Genomic DNA, 20,127 nt, shown 5'->3' on the forward strand with positions numbered 1-20,127 from the left:
ACGCTGCGTCAGTCTGGAGTCGCTCAATTATGAAAAAGCAACCTTCCGTTGGAGCTGCAGCCGAAGCGGATCTCTCCAGCGTCCAGCGGGCTTTTATTCCAAGGCTAACCGAGAGCAACGCCGATAGATGGATAAAAGCCACGACACAGCTCTTCCTGAGTCTCAACGGTGAAGAGAATGGTACGTGAGCCCGTCTGACTTAGTCCGCCGTGTCGGTGTGGTTTAGCGGCGGTGGTAAATTGGCGCGAGGAGATCGTCGTGACTCATCGGGGCTTTTAAGTTGGACCCCCCCTCCTCCCATCTCCACCACCTACCCCCTTATGCATGCTGCCTGTCAGGGACACAACCGGCGGAGCTCCCGGTGCAGTTTTTTCGCTGACAGTCTTGGTTTTGTGTTAAAACACCGTAAGCTAAACGTAACAAACCCAGGTCTCCCAATGTCTCACGAGGAAACCCCCCAAATCTCACTCGCTGCAAATGTTAGCTGGCTAAGTAGCTAGCTCGCTAGCTAACTAGCTTCAGCCGCCCAGGTAGCTTTGGGGGGTTAGCTCTCCTCTACAAGGCAACAGAAACGGCTTTTGTCCTCCACATCGGCCGACGGACACCACTCGTATAAAGCCGTATAGTTCAGAGCAGCTGGCACTCGTTAAAGCAACATTTCTTCCAGCAGTCTCGGATGTCGGACAAGACACGCTGTCATTGCCAGTAACGAGTCAATGCCAGCTTGAGCGGATGCCAAGTCTCCCCGAACTGAGTGGTTTTTATTCAGCCGCCGTCGGGAACATTTAAGTGCTCCTGAAACAGTGATACGTTTAATATCTTGGACTTTTAATTAAAGCCTTTATACACACATTCCTGCTCGTTTACTGTAGCGTTTTATGGGGCGAACCGTGGAAGGCCTGCTGCGGTTTCTGCTGAAGACCTGTTTCAACATATCCGTTTGGGTTGTAGCAGTTTTCCCTTTTGTCTCCGTGACAAACACAGCCTCCTCTTTCCCCGACAACTTCCTGTTTATACCAATTTTTTCCTCCCAGAGGAATGAGGAAAAACTATGCCAAATTACCACCACTTTGACCTAAACCTGACTAAGAAGAAGCTATTTAAAGCCCATCATCGTAGTAATGACAGAGTAGTATAGAGGTTAGTGGGATTGCCCAAATGCGCAGTTTTATTTTCCTCTTAAAACATGCAAATTTATACATTATTTCACAAGATTGATAAACACTGCTATACTTCAGGACCAAAGTTTTGATTTATTAATGGTGACAAGCCTCTAAATCCTACATTTTCCAAACTCATACCCCTTTAAACAACCTGTGGTACTTGTTTATTAAGAGACTGATGAAACCTTAAAAAGATGCTGTCAGCCAATAAAAAAACCCTGATTCATGCATTTAAATGTGTTAAAGTTTAAGCCCTCTATTGCGCCTATTTTTATGTATTGAGATTGGCTGTACCCGCTTTGTGGTGGTCATATGCCTGAGATTACCACCGGCGGTCTGAGCACTCTGACAGTACAATTAGATATAATCCTGCCTCATCAAATAAGTCATTGTGATTTGTAATCATATCATCACAGTTGTTGTTTTTTTTTCTCTGTCAAGTTGCAATCCCATATGGGTGGTTTAAGTCTTAAGTAGTCTGAGCTTTAGTGTGCAATGGTCTTGCAAAACCTCGTTTTGGCTGCAGTTCTGTTTGTTTTTTTTGTACTGTTAAGTTGTGACTGTGGTTTTTGGATTTGTTTTCTAATTACCTAACAGTAAGGGATTCCCCCAGAAGAAGATTGGTGAGCGTTTCCTCTGGTAATAGACTGGGGTTTAAAAGATGGTTATAGATATTTGTTGATTCTATGAATAAAATGCAAACTTGTTATCTGCACCAGTCTGATTCCCCTCACTCTGCACTGTAAAAGCTTCTTCTCAGATTTCATTTTCTTGCATGGTGTCTTCAAAAGTCTTGAGAGAATAGCTGCTAGCTATAAATATAGCTGCTTGAATAAAAAAAATTTCCAAATGCCTGTGGTGTTGCATTTTATTTTGTAGTTACCTGTATTAAAAAATGTGAGATGTTAGCAAAAATCCAGAATATTATTTCGATGTGTTAAAGTCGCTAACCACTCTTACCTCCGACTACACATCCAAGCAGACATCTCTACAGATGTTCCAGTTAATGCTCCACAAAATGTCATTTCTATTTTTTTTTCTTTTTTTTTATCACCTTCTTCATCTTGTTAGAATTTTTTGACAATTCTGTTGACTCCCATTGCTGGATAAACTTTAAATCCGGTTCATAGACGGTGGCATCCATTGTTACTTCAGTAAACAACGCGTTGCTATGTGACGTCTTCTGCGAATGCGGGTCGCTTTGAGGACAAAACAAAATTGGATTTCAGCAAAAGAATCGCCATTGAGCATCAAGACCTGCTCTACGAACATAGCCTCATTATCCAGCTAATATCAGCTAGATGCAGTTATTTCTCTGGAAATGGCAAAACAGCAAAAATAAAATTTATTTATTGCAATAAGTTGTTAAAGCTACTTCCAGTTGAATCAAATTCGTCATCACTTTATATTAATTGTTTGTATATTGTTTTTTACTATGATTTTGTCGTGTTTTCACTCAAGGTTGTTATACCCTGACCCTGTTATGTCTACTGCAGGCTCTATTTTGAATCTTTTTATCCTTTTGACCAATCCTTCGAGGTATTTGTTTGATTTCAAGAAGTGATGTGCATGAGGTCAGCCTTATTAACATATGCAGGTGGTTCGACAGAGAAATATGGATGCAGCTTTGCAGAGCTTTGCCCAGGGGGCACAAGTGTGAAAGCTAGAGGGCTGTCACACTTTGGTCTCATGACTGCTCAGAGTTGTGTGCATGGCCTTCCTGGAATCTTATCTGAAGGCTATAATGAACTCGTTCCCCCCCATTTAACATTCCTTTATATCACTAGATCTTGGAACAACCAAGAGGTGCCGAGGATTGGAAGCTGATAAGGCCTGTCTTAGTTATATATCCTTTATTAAATGATTCATTTTCTGTTAACAAAACAAATACACAGAAGCCTATTTATAAATAAATATATATATATTGCATATTTATGTGTCCCATTTAGGCAAAATCAGAAAGTTGTAAAGTGTTATCTGGTCTTGAGGTGAATGCACTGCATATTCCAGACTTTGAAACAAGTTGCATCTAAACATTTACATAACAGCAGAGATGTCGTTTATACCCGGCACTATCTCAAAATTTATTGTGGCTATAGATTTGATACAAATGCAGCTAAATGCTAACCAGAAACACCAGAGGCCAGAACAGTGAATTGGGTCTGAAACGATTAATCTTGATCAATCCAATTAATCAGTTTAATATGATTAATCATGTTTAATACAGTTAATCAAATAATTGTAATGAATCGCGATTAATCAATTATTGAAATAATCATCAGCTAAGTTAGTAATTAATTGTCAACTGTAGTATTCAGACACAAATAAAGACTTTTCTGGTAAAACAACAACATAGTTAGAGCAGCAATTAAGCCAAAGCTGTCCAAAAAATATGAACAATTTTGCATTTAAGATAAAAACATCTTTGTCTGTAAATATGTTTTAGCCGAAACTCCTCAAGTGGCATAGATTTAGCTTCACCTGGTTCAGATTTACTAAAGGAATGCCATCTTATTACATTTTAGGCAATAAAAGGTATATTTTCTTATTTAAAAAAGGAATTGATTTATTTTACTTGCATTTTTAATATATTTCTAGTATTGCATTAAAAAGACACAAATGGTTAAATGGAAAATCTGCAGACTTTTCATCTGATTAATCAATTACTAAAATAATCGTTAGTTTGAATTAGTTTCAACACTCATTATTTTCTGGCTTAATCTTTTAGCATTGAAGTTCACACTTTTCAAAGCGTCACCAAGGTGATTATCAGATCCCATTGGTTAATGTGCAGTTCCTCCACCATATCGTTCCTATCAACCAAGAGACAAAGTGAATTGAATTAGTGATGCCGACAATCCGAACTGAACCCGGCTCAACCAGCAATTAATCCTGCTTTACAGTAGAGGCCTCGGATGGCTTGTTGAAAGAGAGGGGGCCGTTTAGAAAAGATGACTGCATGAATAATTGATCTTTCTCTTGCAATCTTTAGACATTCAGTAATTTGATCATAATTACCATTATTCATAAATCTACAATGTTATTCTTTGAAGAAATGCTTCCCTGGTTCTAATGTTTCATACCAGGTTACAGCTTTTCATTTTATGCACTTAAAATCTGCCAATTATCTCCTGCTGCAGTGTTATAGAAGCTGCACAGCACACAAGAATTATTCTTCCTTCCAAATTAATTAGGAAAAAAAAGACACTTAATTGTTCAATATCTGTCAGTAGATTGTGGAGGTGTATCACCAGCCTTTATCAATACATATCCCAGTTTTTGATATATTCCATGATATGGCATTAAATCTCTTTTTCTTTTCTTTTGTTTTCATACAGAACACTTGCTAAGCCCGGTGGTTGGTTCTAGGGCAGTCATTCATCCAGCGGCCCGTCGTGTTTTTCAGTAAAAAAATGTTTCTAGTTGACATGAAATTTGAAAATATCACGTGATCATCATGTGTTATCAAAGGATTGGAAGATTAATGCCTGAACATAAACTATAAAGTATTAAAAAATGCAAATGTTTTAAAAAGACTTAAATAAGTAATGCTTAGCCTGATTGGGGCACAAGTAAAGCCCGTTGGCCCGCCAGGCTTATAATACACTGTGGGAGACCCTGCTTTATAGACTGAAATCTTTAAAAAATGAATTTAAAAAATATAATTCAAAAGATTACTTGAACTGCAGTTGTCTAAATTTAAAAAGAACTACTATAAAAGGAGTTAAGTGCTATACATTGTAAAGCAGTCATGACAGGAGTCTTGGCTCAGTGTACCGTGAACGATGCCCCAGTTCTGAGTCCATGCTTCCAGCCATGCATAAGCAGCGCGCTCATACATCTCTGTAAATATCTAAAAGCTGGAAGATCTACAAAAATCACTTCACCTAGGTTTTATCTCGGCGTTCGCTCTGAAAACTCTACTTCTACCCGCATGAAAACGCTGACCCCAACACCTCCCCTCGTTCTTATACTTATTATAATTGGCAGTCCAGATGTCGTCTTGCTGTGTATTTTGGCAGCCAGCTCATGGCATAATGGCTACCTCAGTCTTGATGGTATACTTTTTATGGGTAAAAATGAGGAGAAGGTAGAAAGGAGCTCATCTGTGACGGTTTTATATTGTTGTTTTGAGATGATGGGTGATGACAGCCTGGAGATAAAGAAGAGGGGAAAAGATACATATTAAATATTCTGCTCCTATTATATACATGTGACCACTAAAATGTGTTCTGTGTCTGACGGGAAGAAATGCACTGGGTTGTATGTTGCAGAGAGGAAGAGGGAGGGAGCGAGGAAGTCGGAGACGGTCAGTGTTGTTTGTTTTTGGCACGGCCTCTAAAGCTTAATTCTTTTGTTGCTCGACATTCTCAGGTACCATAGTTACAGGTTAGCGGCACACAGTTCTGCTTTATTCCTCCTTTTAACTCTTTGCAAGTCTGTGTTGAGAGGTGGGGGGGCAAATCAGGATTGTTTTACTGAAAACTTTTCTCTCACATCATTGAATGTGTTTTACATTTGCTTCTAGTTGAGCAGGATGTTGCATTCGTCACAGTGAATCAGTTCCCACGTTGACTTGTTCATGACCTCCAGGTGTTTTACCGAGGGCCAAATAAAGTTCATTTCCAGGTTTAAAGCGCTTTTGGAGGCATTGGTTGTTCGATTTTAAAGTTTTCATCACTACTTATCGATCTGCCTAATCAACATACAGAATATAGGTCAGAATAGGTCTTATGTTGTAGTCTGTGCTAGATAGCCTGAGGTGTTAAATCAACTAAATGATTAGAGCCTTATACTATATTAGTGATTAGCATGATTATCTTTAGTTTATGTATTTGATATAAAATGTTCTGTCAAGAAAATCTGCAACCTGAATGAACCACAGATGAAAACTTGGTGCCTTTTATGTTTTTGTGATGCTGAAATGAACTCATTTGAACTCTTCATTCAGAAACAACTTCTACACCAAAGAGAGTGTGTATAAACCAGCTGCACTTGGTGTGTTCACAAAGTGGAAATATGTTGCCTTTTTGATAGAAGTGCAGCAATGTGTAGTTTTTTTGGCCGAACACCGATCTTTAAAAAGCCTGATTTGCCAAATCCAATTTTGGCAAATACCAATTTCTTATCGTTTTGTTTTTATTTTTGTCAAAAAAGTCACTAAATATAGCGACAAAGTTGGGAAGCTAGCAACGGAGGGGTGACTACTGTTAACTGTGTACATGCAGATAAGCTTGTCGCAATAAGAAATTAATGACATGATGAATTAAAATGAACTTGATTATTTCCTTTCTGATATTTTCTTGAAGAGCAAGTTTATTTAGGATTTTGTTTGTGTGTGTTTTTTATTCCTCTTGTGTTTTGTTTTGGGGTTTTTTTTGTATTTTTTTATTTTGGATATTTAATGTATCAACCACTTCCAATGTTAAGTGTTTTTATAAAATTAAAGTTTATTGGTCTTCGAGAGAGACCAATTGATAATGTGATAATTGTTATCACATTATCAATACTTGAAAATGGTCTCAAAACAATAATAAATTGTTTATTACAATAACTGCTATGACAATTTATCGTGACAGGTCTATATGCAGATGTGACCTGGTAGGTGTGTGTCGGTTTTTCTCGAAGCAGAACAAAAGAGGATAATGGATGATTTTTTCAGACGCTTGTGGAGGTAGAAGAGGTTGGTTTCTCAATCAAGTATCGACTAATCACAGACCTCCCAAACGTAAGGAAATTGAAGCCGATTTATTGATCCACCCCTTGTTTTTGAGTTTTCGACCATCCGGTCACCGGTCAGGGCTCAACAAGCTGACAATTCCCCTTATTGTCCATTTCCTGTCTTCAAGAAAGCAAACTCCCAGATCTTTAATTCAGTGTCTTCATTGTGTTTTAATTAAAAGCAATGCAGGCATTCTCTGGGTAATTAGAACACAAGGACTCTTAAGGCATCCCTGGTTTATTGGGAGAGGTTTAGTGTCTGCTGAATGAATCACCCGTAGGCGGTGTGTCATCAGTAGACAACAAGGTATATATCACTGAGGCCTCTGCCCATCCACTAATCCTCTCCCACACCCCGACCCCTCCTCTCTCACTTCTTTCTCCCCAGCTTTAGCATAATATCTAGTTTGTCTCAAACACATTCATCTGCCCCCCGAGTGGCGTCTTACAGATTAACAGTGGATGGAGGTTGGAGGCAGCAGCCTCACGCTGATCACTCAACTTTTAACCAAGGCCGGATCTGTACGCTAACCGTGGCCCTGTAGACTTTGAGACCCGAAAGGAAAAATGCGCTCAGTGTTCTGAGAGGAAGAGTTTGAGGCGTTGCTGATGATCGAGCAATCGGGGGGGAGGTTGCGGTGACAGCGGTTTGTCCAGGAGATGCCTGAAGGAGCCCTGGTATGTTCCTGTACAAAGCTCTTAAACACAGAGATGAAGAGGAGGACATTCAGGTACACACTTTACCGTCCATCGGTCAACCTGTGAAATCGCCCGTTTATCTGACGTTTCTGCCAGATTCTTGCAATAGTGGCTTTAACTTGGCAAGTCACGTTCTAGGCACATGTCTTTGTCTCCTCTTTTTATTACACACCATGCTGACACCGGCAGTCGTAACTTAATGTTCAGACTGTAATATAATTTCTTTTGTAGGTTTTAGGAATTGTTAAAGCGCTTCGTTGTAAAGCAGGTGACAACGTTTGGGGACTTTCCCTCTTTGTGCTGAGAGGGATTAATGGGGCTAATCGCTGCTGGGTTTCTCTGAGCTGAATGGAACAAGAAAGCATGAGGGCAATCAATCAAAAGGTCTTTTAGCTTCAAGCCATATGAAAACTTGTAGCAGAGAATATTGTGTTTTATTTTATTGCCATGAAATAGCTTGCGTTCTGAATTCAAGTCTTGGATTTTGTGGTATGTTGGGTTTTGAAGAATCAATCAGCCCTTTAAAAACCTCAAACTCTGGTCTAAATCCTGGATTAGAGGCACACAGTTACCCCTTGGCCTTTTATTTTCATTTGTGGTTTATTACATTCAGAGAACACTGTTGAAACTCTGCAGTCCCTTTTGTATTTCAAACCTTTACATTGAGTCCACACATCCTTAAAATGTCTTAAATTCACATATCTAAAATTAAGGTCTTAAAATGTCCAAAATAAGTCCTGTTAAGACATGTTAATTACAGGTCTTAAATTTAGTCGTGGCAGCACTACTTAATCGCTTGTATTCTAAGTTGTTGTTTTTTTTGTTTTTTTTATCTCATGGGACATTTCTGTCAGGGAAATGTTTGAGTCACACACAAACACCTTCACTGCACTCTGACTTTTGAGGCTACCGCTAACTTGCTGCTAACATACCCTAGCTAACTAACTTCATAAATGAGAGCAAATTCATCGCCAGTTGGCTGGATGTAATTTGAAGTTTTCTGTCTTGATGCAAGTCTTAAATACTATTAATGATGATGCAGGTCTTAAAAGTTTTACATTTGGGCTTAAGACTCAAATTAAAGAGTCTTAAGCTCAAATTTGAGTGAAACATGAAGATATTCATAGCAGAGCTGCTCTAAACATGTTGTTGGTTACAGATCTTAAGGACTCTTAAACTGAACTTTGTCTAGAACGGATTAAATACAAACATAATTAAACGTGGTGCATTTTACTGCCGTTTCTCACCAATGATTTCTCTTTTTGCTTCCCACAGTCCCAGAAACCCTGGATAGAAAGCACTTTCACCAAGAGGGAATGTGTGTACATACTTCCAGTGTCAAAGGACCCCCACAGGTAAATGGGCCTACCACAGTCTGCTGTGTCTTTTGTTTGGTCTCCATGGAAACTGTGTAATTGCAAGGTGCGAGTCAAAAGTATGCCCAAACGCTAACCACTGCTCTCCAAAGGGTAAATGAGTCTGTTTTAATGTTTATGTCTGTCAGTGTCGGTAATTATATGTTTGAAATGTAGCAGTGGTCACAAACCGGTTTCTTTTTCTTCTTTCGTTTAGTTTTTTTTTTAGCAAATTTTTTTGTGTAATTTGTGCTTTGTGACATTTCTCTTTGTACACTGGCCTTTTCATGACTTCTTCTGTTGACATGTTAGAGATGGCGTTCATGCGCTGCTTTAGAAGCTCCTACATAATAATGCTAGCAAATAAACTGGAACAGCTGTAAAAATTCACAAAACAAAAGTTTCTGTCAACACGTGACTCACTTAATGAGTAGAAGATTCCCACGGCTCCACAGATTTACTGTTTAACAGCTTCCTTTGACTGAAAGCCATTTCTGTTACCTTTCCAAGAAGCTTGATGCCTCTTTTTCCCCTTCTTAACACATACTCGCAGTGGATCACTCTTTTCTTTGTTTTCTTTCATATTAATTATTTTCCACTGACTTTTGTCCACAAACCGCAGTACGTGCTGCTGCTCTTAGATAAAATTTGACATGTTTGGGAACATAACCTTGCTTGACATTAAGCCCAATCCGTTCACATGACCAGAACCCTTGTGGAGGAAGTTTCTTTGTGAGGTTTTATAACTGAAATGCACCAATCTAAGAGCTTGTGGTCAATTTCCAAACTCTAATTTTTGTAAAGCTTTGACTGGGAAATAGATTTTTTAAATTTACTTGTTTTTTCAATGTCTAACCATTTTCTGGGTTAGTTTAAAATAAATTCAATAAAAGTTTTCATCAAAATAAAACAAGCAACATAAAACAAAAGGGGGGAGCTCAAAGTTGCAGAGTGGTCTCTGCTTATTCAGAAATCTGGAAATGTAGTAAAATCTTCCAAGTTATTCAAAAGTTATCTGGAAATAAAACCTAACTAAAACGACTGGCAGCTTATCATCTTTATTCTAAGACAGGTTACCTCTCCTCCTTTGTTTCACACCAGCAAATGCACCTTATCACAAGATGTTAATTTTTTTTTTCATAATAGAAATTTGTGTAGGTGTGGAAAAAACAAACTTAAATATTTTGCACATTTTGTGGCAGTATTTTAATAAGACTATCTACAAATTCTTTACAGTCTTTTTTAAAAAAAATTTTTAGGTAATTGCTGTGACCGCAAATCACGACAATCATGGCCACAAAAACTCAATTACATTCATTCAAATGTGACTCCATCAAAATACCATTCAGACAAAGGTTGCTTTTTTTAATTACTAAACTGCACACAATAACTGCACTTAATCATCATTTCAAATGTATAGAAGAACCAGGAGTTGAGGAAAAAAAGTTAAAATCCTGACTATGCTACATTAAAAGAAAACAATTTCGCAATAACAATACAATAAATTTGCAACCTTAGCTGTGTCTAACTTGTTTAAAAATAAAAAGCTCTGATTTCCTGTTGTACCGGGTTGTTAAATCATTAATTTATAGTAACTGTACAGGAGCTTGAAATAGCCAACATTTCCTAGTCGTTCCAGAAAAGTTTGATTTTTCAGGAAGACGAACCAGATAACCACGTGTCTATTTAAAGACGTCTCCTCCCTTGCTTGTCTGTTTGAACATGCCTCCATTTCCTCTCTAAAAGATTCTTATATCTTTGGTGTCGTGATGCACCAACCCAACTGCTTCCGATGCAGATATCTCAGGTTTAGCACGTTACAGAAAAACAGTCTTGACTGGACTTAAAACCTTTATTTTTTATTAAACACAGACTGTGCATCTGTACTGAAATACTAATTCAGTTGATAATTCTGCACCAGTGCAGCACACTTGGACATACCAACAGCTTTACATGCTTGGTCAAACGTGTAAAAACAACACAACTTTAGTTTGTCCAGTCAGTTGAGTTAGGAGTATAACATTAGTGAAATGGCTCACCAGCTCCTCTTCATTCAGAATGAACTTCCGCTCTGAAGAGGGTGTCAGATCATGTGCAAAACTGGTGGCTTTCCATCTCAAATCAAAACCCAGTAAAACTGGGATCTGTGCCTATCTAACAGATGGCCTACCTCACTATTTTTTCCCCCAAAAGCAACTCCAAACGTTTAACTCTGTTGTTACCCGGTAAACTTTCCATTAAAATTTATGATAATCATGTTTATGTAATTTTGCTTCCTAGATGCCTGCCAGGATGCCAGATTTGCCAGCAGTTGGTCCGGTAAGTGTTTTTTCTTTTGAACATGATGTAACATAATCCTTTTACTCAACAGGATGATAAACCTGTCTGGGAGATTCCTTCTCTGCCAACCTTTTGCTTACACCATAAAAAAACAATTCCTTGAACTGTTAATCCCATAAAGCAACAAAACCTCCTTTAGGAAACTGTTAATTTGCAGTTTTTGCTCTGGCAGGGAGATAAAAAAATAGTCCAGTCTGAAGTTTCGTCCTCTGTTGTTGCATTTTACAATCATTCAGGTTGTGACACATTTCAAAACCTTCATTGAACCCGAAACGGAGCCAAGTTTTTTTTTTTTTTTTGTATTGCCTCCATATTGTCACTTGATCCACATCGGCGTGGTGAGCTCATAAAAAGTGAAATTCCAGGAAGTAGAACAAGTTTGCATGAGCTCCAGGGTACTGTGTGTACATGTCTGACTGGAACATAGTGCTAATGTTGCCTCCCATGAAGTGGCACTTTTTCCTCTTCCCCTCATTTTTACTTTAAAATCTTAAAAGAAGCTCATAGGCTGCTGAAAAGACTTCAGATAGTCTGTTATAATGCCGTTGTAGTTTTAGAGTAGATGGGTTTGTTTAATTAAAGAGGCATAAATTGTTTGGTTTTCTGCTTTTATTTCTAAATTGATATATGTTGCCATTTTTCCATTTGAACATGCTTGTGTTGTGACCTCCCCCGTCCCTCCGTTTGCCCCCCAGGTGCTGCTGTGGGCGGCTGGTTCGGCAGCATGCCGGCTTCACAGCCAGCTTGGCCACAAAGTACTCGGATGTGAAGTTGGGTGAAAATTCCAGCCTGCCTGATCCAGAGGAGTGGTCTGTGGAAAAACACACAGAAGCGAGTCCAACTGATGCCTATGGTGTCATCAACTTCCAGGGAGGGTCTCACTCATACAGAGCCAAGGTAGGTGGGCCCGGCTTCCTCTGCTGGAACATGTCGCTTCCTTTTCCAGGAGGTTAACATTATGTTGCAAGCTGGGCTTTTTGTTTGCAATTTCTGATTAATTTAAGCTCTTGATTAAAATGTTTTCTTGCATAATCAGTTTCAAAATGAATTAAAAGATGCACACAAAGCAGCGCAGGTCTCATTGTGTTGTCGCGTTCCTCTTTCTTTTGTCTCCACAAACTTTGACAGTATGTGCGTTTGTCCCACGACACTCGACCGGAGAGCATCCTTCGGCTAATGCTGAAGGAGTGGCACATGGAACTTCCCAAGATCCTCATCTCTGTCCATGGAGGAGTTCAAAACTTTGAGCTGCACCCTCGCATCAAGCAGGTGGTGGGAAAGGGCCTCATCAAAGCTGCGGTCACCACCGGCGCCTGGATTCTCACCGGAGGCGTCAACACAGGCATGTAGTGTGAAACGGAGCGAGGGTTATTATCTTCTGCAAAGATGCTGAAAACTCTGACTACAGAGTTTCAGGCATTTTTAAATCTGCTTAATTTCAGCAGAGTCCATTGGTGTTTTTTTTTTTTTTTTTTTTGCAATGCAAATCACGCTGTCTATTTCAAGACAATTTCTACAAAATATCGGCTCGTTGGTTGATTACAACTTAGGATTGTTTTAGTAAACGATTATTCCAACGATTAATCAATCAATCGGATACAAAATGATGAGTTTTTGCCAGAATATATATATATATATAGTTTAATCTTAATTACTGCTCTGAACATGTTCTTTCAGCAATTTACCTTTTTTTGAGTCTGACCATTAATCAGTTACTGAATGAGTTGCCAATTATTTCAGTAATCGATTAATCACTATTAGTCCGATTAATCGCTACATCCCTGATTCCAACATGGCCTCTGCTGCTGCGGCGGCGGCGGTTGCACAAAGGCTGCTGTGCTTCACTTGGAACCAAAGCTAACTTTTTGCCTGTATGTAGCTGAACGAAGCCAGATGAGAAAATACAGGATCAGGTTCTTGCACTAAAATCAGTTTGTGCGAGAGCTGTGTTAGTCGACTCTACTAAAAGCGACAGTAGATGTACATTGTAAACATCTACGTTTTGCCGCTGTGAAGACGATGCGCTGATGCAGCAGAAGTTTTAATAGCGGCCCCAGAGCATGTTATTAGGCTGTGTATCGCGGCTGAGGTCTGTCTGCAGCCGCAGCAAGATGCTAAGATGCTGTGGTCTGATCATAGTGTTTAAGTCATTACTCATGAGGTCAATTATCCACACCAGTGATTACTTTTAATGCCTCAGTGGCACCCTGGCCACCTGGGATGGTTGTCTACTTTGCAAATTATTGCTGAATCAAAGAGGTCCGATAGCAGAGCCCTGTGGTTCATCAGGGAGTCCGCCACTCTCATCATGTGGAGGTAATTCTGGTCGTGGAGTTCTCTGATGTGGCTTTTGTTGGTGTCTCCACTGCTTGGTGGACTTTATTGATTTTTAATTTGACTTTTTCTTTGATATTGTTAACTGAAGGTGTTTTTTATATTTCCAAAGGTGTTGCGAAGCATGTGGGGGACGCGCTTAAAGAACACTGCTCAAGGTCATCAAAGAAAATTTACACAATTGGAGTCGCACCATGGGGAGTCATTGAAAACAGGAGTGATCTCATCGGCAGAGACGTAAGACGCGCCTCTTAATTCAAAGTCATCCATCTTGATCTCGGGTCGTTTCAAGAACTCTGCTTCTATCTCTGCTTATTTCTTCTTTTTTTTTTTTCCCCCAAATGCAGATTATTGTCCCTTATCAGACCCTGTTGAATCCTCTCAGCAAGCTAAACGTTCTCAACAATCTGCATTCCCATTTCCTGCTGGTGGATGACGGGACGGTGGGCCGATACGGGGCTGAGGTCAAACTCAGGCGGGACCTGGAGAAACACGTTAACCTGCAAAGAATACACGCAAGTAAGGAAAGGTTTCCGTTTATTTAATGAAACAACAAAACGTGAGGAAAAGCTTTAGTTTTTTTAAATAAATAAAAAAATAACTATAAGGAAATAGGTTTCTTTTTTTGTTTATTTCAAGTTAAAACAATGTCTTGAAAAGTGTTCATAAGCCTGTTAATTTATTGCCATTTTGTCACACCACAACCACAGACTTTTTGGGACTTTCTTTGATAGAATAGAGCACAATGAGGTTGCAGATAAATATATAATGGAAGGAGAATAATGCCCAGTTTTCAGAATTTTGTACAAACAAAAATCTGAAAAATTGGCATTCATTTGGGTTCAGCCGGACTTAGAAAGCTAATGCTGGTCCGTCTAAAAACCTCGGTCTCAATTCAGTTGAATGAACCTGATGCCGTTTGAATGCATATGTGAATGCAAGCGGACTGGAGACCGCTACAAAAGCAGGAAGTGGACTATAGCGCGGGGAATTCTGGGTAAATACAACCAAACCAAATGCGTGAGTTTAGCACTAGTCCTACAGTACTAATCCTACAACCGTTAAAATCTGACACTACTCCATTTTGTTTAAATTTTGTGAAGCAGCAAGTTGTGCTCATGTCTTCTTTGGAGGTTTTTGTGTCGTTTCCATCAGTGGTTCTTGATACAGCGCCACCACAGGCAAGGAGGGAAATCAAATATCTTGGATCGTTTGACGCAGTTCAGTGTGAAAGAGCTGCAGCAGCTGAAAATGTAACAAATGTTAAAATTTTAGTCCCGAATCGAACTGAGTCTACCAGACTATCAGGTGTGAAAACACCGACTTTAATTCTTTGAGGTGTCGAACGTAGACCTGCACCAGAGAGGGTTACATTTCCCACAAGGACTTTTAATTACTACTTGCTTCAGTGGCGGTTTGCGTCTGCCTGGTGTAAACCGTGTGATAGCAGCGAGATTGGTATCATCACCACAACCTCTCACACAGTGTCTGCAGAGCACAGCTACTTTAAAAAAAAAAAAAGAGCTTTTCTACATCACTTGTAGCCTCTGCGTTTGCAAATGTGGGTTTTAGTAAAAAGCGTGCCAAAAACGTGTGAAGTGTAAATTCACTCTTTTGCCCTTCTTTTGTTTGTTTTTGTGTTTTTCAGGAATCGGTCAATGTGTTCCTGTCGTGGCGTTGATTTTTGAGGGCGGTCCAAACGTGATCCTGACCGTGCTGGAGTACCTCCAGGAGAGCCCTCCTGTCCCTGTGGTGGTGTGTGAGGGGACGGGCCGTGCTGCTGACATATTGGCCTACGTCCACAAGCAGACAGAGGAGGGGGGGTAGGTTAAACACACAGAGGACACATGAAAAATAAAAAGACGGCTCATATGACTGTTTTGGTGTCAGCTTACCCGGTAAAAGCCTGAATGAAATAAATAATAATAGAGAAAAAGGCAAAATCAGAATAAAGAGGGAACAATGATGACCAGTTTGCATTCTGATCTTTTTAAAAAAAGATCAGCAACTGTTTAGTTAAAATCATGCTATCGTGTTTTATATATTAAATGGTATATTTTGTTTTTCCTTTAAGAGCAAAATTGTTAGCCTGTTGAGTTTTAACAATTCACATTATGAAGTTTTTGTTATCAAATCTGTAGCTGCTGCTTGAGCTCAAACCACAGTAATCCTCCAGTGATGTTTGTTCGATTTTATTTTTCTTGCAAGTCGCCATCTGACTCACAGAAGTCAGAATTTAGGACACAAGATTAGCATGTTTGTGTAAAAAAAAGATTTGCAGAGACCCATAACGAGCCGGGCCGAGTGGAGTGAGATTTCTTCAGTACTTGAATGACACGAAAAGAACCTCTAATATGTTTTTACATCTGTTTGTTGGAAGTTATGTGGAATCTGTCCTTTTTTTTCACCACATAGAGGAAAAATCTATCCTGCTTTGCTCTTTGTTGTGTTTCTTTATTTTAAATCACAAAAAATAGAAATTAAATGATTCTTTAAAATAACAAATTTATGAGAGTAAATATTTATCTACAAATATAAGTTGTGTCTTAAGTTTCCAAAAAGTCTTGTGATGTTTGCCACTAATCTAAGCAAGTTTTATTTGGCTGGTCCAAGAGCAACAACGCAGGGCTGCCCCTCCTCCACCTGTTGCTGCTCACTGACAGGCAGCAAACCGAAAGGAGGTCCCTACTCTACTTCAATGTGTCACTCTTGCTGATTCTGGTCAACAACAGATTTGCATCTCTAGTTATCCCTAATTGACTTGAAACTGAACTGAGGAGTTTTTTTGTTTATTTCTATCAAATCATCACTTAATTCTTACCCTTTTTAGATCAAAGTCTTGTTCCCCAAACATCCAACAGGGATATAATTTAGTCAACCGTGGCTCATAGAGACTTTACAGACATTTGATTGGTATGTGGGTTATCTCACTCCTCTTGCTGAAACCTGTCTAATTTCTTCGAAATGAAAGTTGTAGTTCTTGGAAATGAAACTTGGCAAAATATCCTTTGTGCCCCACATTCCTCAGTCTTGTGGCAACAGGTTGGTGTTTGACGTATCCTGCAGGAGCCAACAACACACCTGCTTCACCGCAAATGTTTTGACTTGAAATCGAACCAACATGGGTGTTAATAAGGGACTCATAATGGACAAAACTGAGTCAAATTCTTTGACTGTTGGATCAGTTTAGTGCAGCTCGTAAAACACTTCAGATAAGCAATCAATCATTACGGTAGTATAACCTCAGATAAAAGTCTGCTGCTTTCTAGAGTTCATTTTACCTGCTGAAGGATTCTAAGTCCAACTTGTACCACATTTTATGGCGCCGTGTGTGATTCTAATCGTCGCTTTGCAGCGGCCTTCCCGATGGGGTGGAGACAGACATCGTCGCAACCATCAAGAAAACGTTCAACTTCAGTCAGAACGAAGCCATCCATCTCTTTCAGAAGCTCATGGAGTGCATGAAAAGCAAAGAACTGGTAAAATGTTGCATCTTTTCTTTTTTTATATACGTTTTATTCTGGGTTTCCCCTGGAAAACTAGCTGTTTTTGTGTTTTAAAAATGTTAATAGCTGACAGGAAATTTTGGAACTAACCGTCAACAAACAGAGAAAATGCAGCAGCGGACTAAATAAAGCTAGTCTTTTGGTAGGTTCTGTATGTATCATCAAATGATATTATCATTTTAAATAGATAATTGTCTGCTAAAGATGGCTTTATTACATATAAACCTAACGCTACCCATCTTTGCCATCACTGTAACAGGTGTATTTAAAAAAAAACAAAAAAAAAAACATTTAAACTAAATAAACAATGTTTAGCCTGGTGGTCCGCCAGGCTTTTAATACACTGGGGGAAACCCAGATTATTATTATTATTATTATTATTATGACACAGGATCTAGTTGGATGCGTTATGGACACTCAGGCAGGTATAACATCAGTTTGAAAATGGCTCAATAAATTGAATCTAATGAAAAGTAAACACTGCAGGCCAGAGGAGTTGGGCATCTCAGTCGTATACTGAGTGACTGCACCCCCCAGCCTCAACCCTCCCCTTTCCCATGAGGGCTTTAGGAAATAAACAGAGAATAATGTTTTCACTGAGTCAAGTCTTTTTGCTGTGAACTTTGACCCTGTGTTTGTTTAGTCTATTTATGCACATTTTGGCAAATTTACACCATGAAACTCTGCAGATTCTTGATGAGAAACAGAAACAAGCAGGTGATGAAATTTCATGATGGCAATTGTTTTTACTCCATGTTTTTATAATGATGAATATAAAATCAGCTATTTAGTGGTAATAATGCAGACTGTGTTTTTTTTGTTGTTTTTTTTACACAAATTGTTCAGATTGAGACAGAAAAGTAAAGCCAGTTGATGTTCATGCCTCCCATCCTCCTTGTCTTCGAATGAGCTGAACTAATTTATCCTCCAACTCAAAAGGTCACCACACTGCAAAAATACGAAATCTAACTAAATATTGGTCTAGATTCTAGTGCAAATTGTTCTTTCAAACGTGATGGCAGTATAAAATTACAGACATGAACAAGGAATGCAAATGCACATATTTTTTATACCACAATAATCTTAACATGCTGGAAATATCTTAATGTCTCAATTCAAGTAACTTATAACAACTTTTCAACTTGATACAGGAGCTTGTTTTAAGTCAATAACTACTTATATTGATGATCTGCTAGTGAAACAAGACGTTTGAACTTATAGCATGAGGAAAATGTTTGACCCCACTGGCAGATTATTTCACTGATAACAAGCATTTTTTCCATCAATATTAAGGAGTTATTGACTCAAAACAAGCTTCTGTTTCTTACTTTTCTTATTTCAAGTGTACCAAGACGTTTGCACTGGAATCTAGACCAATACTTGGTTAATTTAGTGTTTTAGCAGTGTAAGTCATAGCACGCTCACAGCGTCGCTGATGGCAGCTGAGGACCCCGGTGTTAGCAGTACAAACGGATGCCTGGGTGAAATAAGTGGAAACATCTGGGCACGGTGTGTGGGAACCTGGTAATGATCCGATCTTGTTTCTTGGTCAACAGATCACCGTGTTTCACATCAGCTCCGAGGAACACCAAGACATCGACGTAGCTATTCTGAGGGCCTTGCTCCAAGGTTTGTGAAACGGCTGCTTACTAAACCACCATGTTCTTCAGCTCATCTAATAAAAGAGGAGGAATAGATTAGATGAAGTCCTACGTCTTTTTTTGGTATTTGGAGTTTAATATTGCCTTTTTTCTCTGTTTTCATTCCGATATGGATATGCTTTGAGAACACAGTTCCCCCTCTGTGCCCTTCCCTTTGTGCTCTCGATGAGATCAGGTTGCTCACATTCACATGAACTCCCCGTTCCTACGGTTTCTGAGTCTCGTGTCCTTCACTCTTTGCGTTGGAGAAGCAGGGAATCTACTTTACTCCAACGAGGGAGGAGCGAATTCCTCGGAGCGCATTTTTGCGGCTCGTTCACCCTCATTCCAGGTCATCCCTGCTAAGACTGGAATATTTGCCTTTAACTACTTAACAATTCAGAGAAACCAGTGTAGACATTCAAGACATCCAGTCAAGCACGAAATGTCTAAGGTGCAGTCGCCTTTGTTCAATAAAAATCTATTTAAAAAGACCTCAAAGTATTCAAAGCTTTTAAAGTCATTAGATAAAACGGAAAGCTTTTCTGTTTACCACTACAATATGCAGCTTATGCAATAGATTGCTCACTAAATTAGAAAAGGGAGAAGCAACAATACATACACAAGCTTGCCAAACAATTTTACATTTCTATTGAAATTGTAATTTGGTGTCCAGATAGAGAATTATTTTTACTGGAGCTGCTAATCATGTTATGATTAAATCAGACATCTAAGCTGTTACATTTCACAAAAAATGATTTTAAACCTGTCAATGCAAAATAGAGAAACTTTTAAAGAATAAAAAAGTCACCTTAAATAGTGTTATTTAAGCCCAAATATTTATAATAAACATAAGAAATAGACTGATTTTATCTTAGAGATGTAGCTAACGATTGTTTAAGTGATCCGTTATTCTGACGATTAATCAAATAATGAAAAAGGGACATTCTGTAGATTTTTTTCATTTGACTACTTAAGATTATTTTATACAATGTGTAGAAATGCATAAGAAAATAAAAATCCATATTCTTTTAAAAATAAAAATACCATAATCACCTGAAGGGATGTGCCGTCTAGAATAATACAACGAACTGAAAAGAGGATTATAAAAAGATTATATCACTCTTTGTGAATAGATGAAATGTTTTATGTTTCTAAATAAAAATTTGAATGGAAAAAAAATAAAAATACCAATTTTATTGCCTAAAATACAATAATATAGCTTGATCATTTTCCAATAAAACGAATACATGTAACACGAACATGTGAAAGGCTTTCTGCTCGACTTAACATCAACATGTTGACTATTTTTTTGGATTAACTTATTAATAGTTGGACAGCAAAAGTAGCCTAAAAGGAGTTCACCACT

At 38.7% G+C, this 20,127-nt stretch overlaps 1 protein-coding gene across 4 annotated transcripts in view; it reads left to right on the forward strand.

Annotated features, from left to right (window-relative positions):
- trpm7 (transient receptor potential cation channel, subfamily M, member 7) overlaps positions 1–20,127 on the forward strand; it is a 44,111-nt gene continuing 23,984 nt past the window's right edge. For 2 of the 4 annotated variants that reach the window (XM_088004142.1, XM_088004143.1), the window contains exons 1-10: positions 1–180; positions 8,859–8,938; positions 11,219–11,257; positions 11,974–12,175; positions 12,407–12,620; positions 13,725–13,849; positions 13,960–14,131; positions 15,261–15,435; positions 16,968–17,091; positions 18,675–18,747. In XM_088004142.1, coding sequence (XP_087860268.1) covers positions 178–180; positions 8,859–8,938; positions 11,219–11,257; positions 11,974–12,175; positions 12,407–12,620; positions 13,725–13,849; positions 13,960–14,131; positions 15,261–15,435; positions 16,968–17,091; positions 18,675–18,747 — 1,207 coding nt within the window. In that variant the 5' untranslated portion in view covers positions 1–177. Of the gene's footprint in view, positions 181–7,549; positions 7,616–8,858; positions 8,939–11,218; positions 11,258–11,973; positions 12,176–12,406; positions 12,621–13,724; positions 13,850–13,959; positions 14,132–15,260; positions 15,436–16,967; positions 17,092–18,674; positions 18,748–20,127 lie in introns of those variants that run through there. The other 2 variants (XM_014985133.2, XM_088004144.1) reach the window with 2 other exon arrangements.

The sequence above is a fragment of the Poecilia mexicana genome, unplaced genomic scaffold, assembly GCF_051168715.1.
Source record: "Poecilia mexicana isolate PSO_F unplaced genomic scaffold, ASM5116871v1 scaffold_3, whole genome shotgun sequence".
NCBI classification, from domain to species: Eukaryota; Metazoa; Chordata; class Actinopteri; order Cyprinodontiformes; family Poeciliidae; genus Poecilia; species Poecilia mexicana.